Below are 6,000 nucleotides of genomic sequence, written 5' to 3' on the forward strand. Positions count from 1 at the left end.
GAGTGGATGAGAAGACTTTTTAATATGTTAGGATGTTTACAAGAGAGACACGATGAGTGGCATGCCTTGAGGGGAAGAGCTTTTTGGCAGAACGGCTGCTGGCGGTCTGGGCAAATGGTTTGCAGAGCTAGAGAGTTATAAAATCTATTTCCAAAGAGTGTTACCATTGCAAAGCACTTTGGAGATGATCTAATCCAACCTCTGACAGCTGCAGAGACCCAAAGAGAGGCAGCGACTTGTCCAAGATCGCACACCAGGTAGATGCCAGGCTGGGCTCCTGACACAGCACAGCTGCAACGACACACATGTAAACACACGTAACATAAGTGTGTGCATGTTATGTGTGTGTACATGTGTGCATGTGTGGGTGTGTGGATTCATGTGTGAGGTGTATTGTGTATACATGCATATATGCATGTGTGACCTATGTGTATATACATGTGTGCGCATGTGTCCAGAGTATGCCTAGAAGGAACTTCACATGAAGATATCTAACATTCCTCCATTTTATTTTGTTCAAACATTACACATCTTGTAAGGGTCACGGCCCATCGCAGAAGCGCTTCCCAGATTTCTAAACCTGGAACAATTGGCACATTGATACTTACAATGGTATGGGGTAGGGGGAGGAATTTGTACTTTTAAAAAATCTCTGTCAAGGAGCAGGATCCAGAGAAGCAGCATTTGCTGCGAAACACCCTAGAATACCCAGCATTTTTGCATGTGTTGTAACAGGCCAACGGAAATTCTGGCTAAAACTCCAACTTCAAGCCAAGGTACGTTGTAAAGAAACAAGAATTGGTTCATTTGAAGTTTAATTATTATGTTTCGCCAATGGAACAAGCTAAACCACACATAGCCATTACCATCTGCAGTCTCAGCTTCGGTCCCAAGAAAACAACCCCAGAAGTGATGCCTGTGGTCAGGAAAGGACAACTTTCTAGAAACTCTAATGAGCAGAACACTCGGGCAGAGGCTGATGCTGAGACATAGTCAAACACAAATACAAAAAGCCATCAAAGTGGGGGCTCCTGAGGTGAGCTCCTTCACTGTGCAGGCTGCAGAGTTCGTACAAGCATGTCCCCCTCTCCCCTGATGAGGGCTGAATAGACACAGGAACTACAGAAAGGGAGCAGGCACCCCCCCTGGCCCAATGTTGCCTCCAGCCCCTATCTCTGATCAGAGAGAAATAGAGGCTTAGCAATTTTAGATGGGAAACAGTACTTCTATGAAGAAAGGAGAAAGAGAATTTCAGGACAAAGGCTGAAATAAAAAATCACAGATGGCTAAGCAGGCAGTGAGACAAAGCAGGCAATGGTGCTGGTGTTGTTAGGACTTCCCTGGAAGTAGACAGGACAGGTGAAAGGAAGCTCCTTTCACTGAGCTGGGTATGATCTGTATTCACAGTGGCGGGGGAGCGCTTGGGTTAGGGCAAGTGAGATTCAGGTTCAGCTTTAAGAAGAGATTCCAAGTGAAGTTATAAAGATCTGGAAGGTGGATAAGTGTTTCCTTCCCCATCCTCAGGGAGGTCGTTTCCCTGGCAAAGATCTTTTGCTGGGTGGTGACATCCCCCTCAGTTTCCCCTTGCCTCCCACACAGTCTGGGAAGAAAAGGAGGCCAGACACCCTGAGGCACACAGGGACAGCCTGAAAACACAGGGGAGCAATACTTCAGGGACAGTTCAAGATGGGTAGGCAGGTTCAGAGCAACCTCCTTCTGCAAGGTCTCCAGGCCATAGAGGCCACCTTCTTCCTGCTCGGGGCCTTCATGACCAGGGCAAGGTGCCTGTCTGATCTGTGGCATTTCAGGGAGGGCATGAGTGCAGACAGGCATTTTGTGGCAGGCTCCAGGGGCCCTTCCTCCAGTCCTCAGTGGCTCAATACTCCCTCAGTGACAAGAGAGAAAAGAGCACTAGTGGAGAGGAACTGAGAAGCCACTTCTATCACAGGACCAAGGATGGCTGGTCCTGACTGTCCTTCCTGGGGTACAAAGAGCAGTGGCTACTCTTCCAGGCAACCTGTGGGGTATGGTTGGCCCTTCTTAACTAGGGAAACTTTGGATGGGATTCAAGGGGCTCAAGAAGACCCTAGGTAAACTGACTCTGCTCTTGGAAGAGACTAAACAAGAATTTGAATCTGTCCAGGGGGCGAGGGAAAACGCCTGGGGCATGGTCCTTCCACAGCTACCAGCTCATTCCTTTCCAGGAACCAAGGCAGGCTCCTGACAGGTAAACCAGCATAAGAAAGAGGGAGCAGAGTGAGTAGAGGTGGCCGCAGAGCAAATAGGGGACGCTCGGGTGTTCCTGATGGAGAGGACAAGGAAATCTGATGAAAACTAAGCCAGATAAACCAGAAACACCAGCTCCAAGTGACCAAACCGCCTCTTCCAGCAAGGATGCCTCTGGGGAAATCAGCCTCCTTTAGCGACCTCCGCAGAGTCTGAGGGTAGAGGGGACATGCCCACAGGGCTAGACCTTGGAGTTTCTGGAGAGGTAGCCATCAGCATCCACCCTCCCCCAGTGAAGCCCCCTGGGGGACCTTGGGAGGAAAACAAAGAGGGAACAAAGGAGACCTTATCAGATAGAAGTTCCCCACGAAGACCAAGCCCAGAAAGTGCACTTCTTGCTGACAGACACTCAGCCAATATCCCGATAGATGGGAGGAAAAAGGGGTCCTTGGGGCACCCAGGGCTGGTTTGAGTTTTCTGGAGTTGTGAGCCAAGAGCTCAGGCTGGGATGGAGTGGGAGTGGGAAGGGGACAGCCAAGTCTTGCGCAGAGAGGAGAGTAGGTTGAGCTGTGCTCTGGGCTGTAGCCAGAAATGGGGGCACTTTGTTATTCCAAACCTAATTCTAAAGAGGCTAGGAGGCACCTACCAAGGCACCAAATAAAAGGGAAGGAGGCAAGTGCTCTGGAGGCAGCATGATCTTGAGTGGAAATGTGACGAGAGGAGCCTGGAGCCCACACAAAGGCAAAGAGCACACAGAGAAGCAAAGGCCTTTAGGTCTGGGGCCCAGGAAGTCCTCTGCCGGCCATTTTCCTTCCCTAGGCTCTACAAGGGGCCACTCAGGAATGGGGGCTAGGGAGTAGGTGGGGGGACAGAAGCCACAGGTAGAAAGTGTGAGGTGTGTGTGTGTGTGTGTGTGTGTGTGTGTGTGTGTGTGTGTGTGTGTGAAGGGCCAGGGTCGGTTTCTTTTGTCTCCTTCCACCTTATTACCCCCTGCCCCTCACTCTCTCCTAAGGCCTGTCTTAATACATAAGTCTTGGTTGACCTGTACTGGTTGGTAGTGGGTAAAGTCTTATTAGCACTTTACTAAACTTAGCTAAATAAAATAAGTAAATAAATAAACAAGTGGAATCTTTGCTCACTTGTGTGTAATTCTTACCAGGCATCCTTTGTATTAAAGTGTTTATTTGGTCTATAAGCTCTCCCCTGTCAGGTACTGCCCCTTCCTCCTTGAGTTTCCTGGGTGCTGCCCCTTTCTCCCAGGTTCCCCCAGTCATGGGATCTGGCCTCTCAGAGGCTGGAGGAGGGGGTGCCAGGCCCGGGATCCAGCTTGGAAAAGTGCCCGTGAGGGTTCAGCTGGAGGTCTCCCTGGGGCCCAGGGGGATTTCCAACCTGCCATTCCCTACTCTCCCCATGAGACACTTCTTTCTACCTAAGCTGGGTGGGGTAAGAAGAATCCAGTGGGAAAGAGGATTTCTGCATTGGCTATTCGGGAAAGAAAGCATCCCTGACCCCCTTCCCTGTCGTCAAGGGACCCACTGGCCCAGGGGCGGCCTTCCAACTAGGCTAGCCTCTTTCAGGAGGCTCTCGATAAAGTGCCCTGGAGTTCCAGGCCCTCGTCCCTGCTCCCTGTGCCACTTCCCCGTCCCGCAGCGCCTCTCCTGAGCTGCACTCCTGTCTCAGCGACTCCCTCACCCCGCTCGCGGATACACATGCGCGGCCCCACAGGGACTGGGGTTCCCCTTGGCCTGGACGCTGGGCATCGGCCTCCAGCTGAAGGCCAGGAGATCAAGCCCAGGAAGGGTGAAGGGTGGCCCACAACCGTTTGCGAGCGCGGGGACCATGGGCCCCAGGACAGCCGGGGCCAGACAGGATGCAGGGCAGATCCCTAGAGCAGCATCCGAAAGAGAAAGCCGTCCAGACCCAGGGCTCAGGGACAGGAGAACCGCTCGCGGGGGATCCTCAACCTCCTGGCACGCTGGGACATGCTCCTGGCTGTGTCCTGGTGAACCACCCATCCTTGCCCACTAGCGCGCCATCGAGCTCGTGGGGCCGTGGAGCCAGCCTCGGGTCGCGGTTACACCAGCTCAGAACCGGCTGGGAGCTCGGCGGCTCGCACTAGGCGCGTAGACCCTGCCTGGGGCCGGCAGCCCCTCGCCTCCCCTCATCCCCGGGGATGCGCGCGTCCCTTGGTCCCCACCACTGGGCCAGGGTGCTCTGGAAAGGGGCGCACGGACCGCGCGGGGGCCGAGCCTTTACCTCGATTGGAGTGGCTCAGGGTGGACGACTGGGAAGACTTGGACTTCTGCCGCTTGACGGTCATCATCACCTGCTCCTGCACGCGCTGCCTGCCAGACGTGCCTGTTTTCATCTTTTGGTCCGACGGCAAAGCCAACGTGGAGTTGTCCTGGTCCTGGAAGCATTCGTACGCCAAGGCGGTCTTGAGCGGCGAGTGGTTCATGGTGGCGGGAGGCGGGCGGCGCGCGGCCGGGGCCTAGGAGAGCAGAGAGGCGAGGCGAGGTGCGGTGCAGCGGGCGGGCACGAGCGGGCTCTTCTCGCTCTCAGCGGCTCCCTACGGCCATAGAATGCGTGGTCCGCGTGAGGGCTCCCTGCAGCTGCTCCTGGCGCTTCCACCCTGGTTCGTCCCTCTCTGGCACTGGCGAGGCCCGCCCTCCGTCAGACAGGATATACCACCCCTGCCCTGCACCACCCACTCCACCGGGCCGCGCGCTGCTGCCGCTCAGACGCGGAGCTGCAGGGCACTTCTGCTGCGGAGCCAGCGCTCTTGGGGGCAGGGCTGCGAGTCCCCTGTGTGGGACGCTGGGCGCCTTCCTGCTCGCTCTTTTTTTTCTCTCCCTTCCCTCTCCCCATGAGCAAGAAACGTCGCAAGCCTTGAGGCCCCAGGGAGACGCCCCTCTGTCCTGTTCTGCCGGCTCACTGAGAAAGCATGTGCTCAGCTCAGGAACCGAGGGAGACCTCTCTCTAGGAAAGAAAGGAGTCTTTCTTGACCAGGCTGCCCAGGAGAGCCAGGCGTCCATCTCCCTCTGTACTGAGGTCATAGCAGAGACCAGCCCCGGCGGTGGAGGCTCCCGGGCTGATGGCAGAACCATAGCTCTCGCTCCAAAGGAGTGCTCCATCTTATGGGGGTAACCCAGTCTACTCTGAAGGAGCTTCCTCTGAAGAAAGTGGGGTAGGGGCAGGAAGGCCACATCAAGGAGCAGACTTGGGATATCAGACCACACAGTGGGTATGCCTTGGTAAAACCGGTGGTTATTTGTTGTTCATGAGTATACCCCGGTAAAACACCACGTGAACAGCGGATCCTGTCTGAAACTCCACTATAACCTCTAAAACAATGCCTGGCACACATAATATTAGGCACTTAATAAAAAATATTTTAAATAGGTGAATACATGAATGCTAGTTAATTTAAGGTAAATTAAATCTAACTCGGATCCTAACCAGATCCTCACTGAAAAATTGAAAAGCTGCTTTACCCTGAAATTTCACTCTGGACTTATTATTCTGGGACCACTGTGTGCATTCCCCTATATACACTCACCCCTGGGGACACATGTGCAGTGAAGCTTTATTCATGTAGCATCCTCTCCAGGCGTGGAGGGAGCCCACATCAGTGAATTTGGTGTGTAACAGGAGCTGAGTGTTGTTTTTTTTTTAAGTATTTACTTTGATGGAAATCTTTCTAAAAGGTATCGCATTCTGTTTTGCCTCCTAAAGCAAACAACACTGAACATATTTGCTGTACTTCTTGATGCC

At 53.5% G+C, this 6,000-nt stretch overlaps 1 protein-coding gene across 1 annotated transcript in view; it reads right to left on the reverse strand.

Annotated features, from left to right (window-relative positions):
- The window catches only part of PKP1 (plakophilin 1), a 49,566-nt gene extending 44,535 nt beyond the window's left edge, over window positions 1-5,031 (reverse strand). Inside the window, exon 1 of the mRNA XM_004028128.5 lies at window positions 4,483-5,031. Within this exon, the coding sequence (XP_004028177.1) occupies window positions 4,483-4,684 (202 nt within the window). The 5' untranslated portion in view covers window positions 4,685-5,031. The remainder of the gene's footprint in view (window positions 1-4,482) is intronic.
- Between the last annotated feature and the right edge of the window lie 969 nt (window positions 5,032-6,000).

This window comes from Gorilla gorilla, chromosome 1 (genome assembly GCF_029281585.2).
Source record: "Gorilla gorilla gorilla isolate KB3781 chromosome 1, NHGRI_mGorGor1-v2.1_pri, whole genome shotgun sequence".
NCBI classification, from domain to species: domain Eukaryota; kingdom Metazoa; phylum Chordata; class Mammalia; order Primates; family Hominidae; genus Gorilla; species Gorilla gorilla.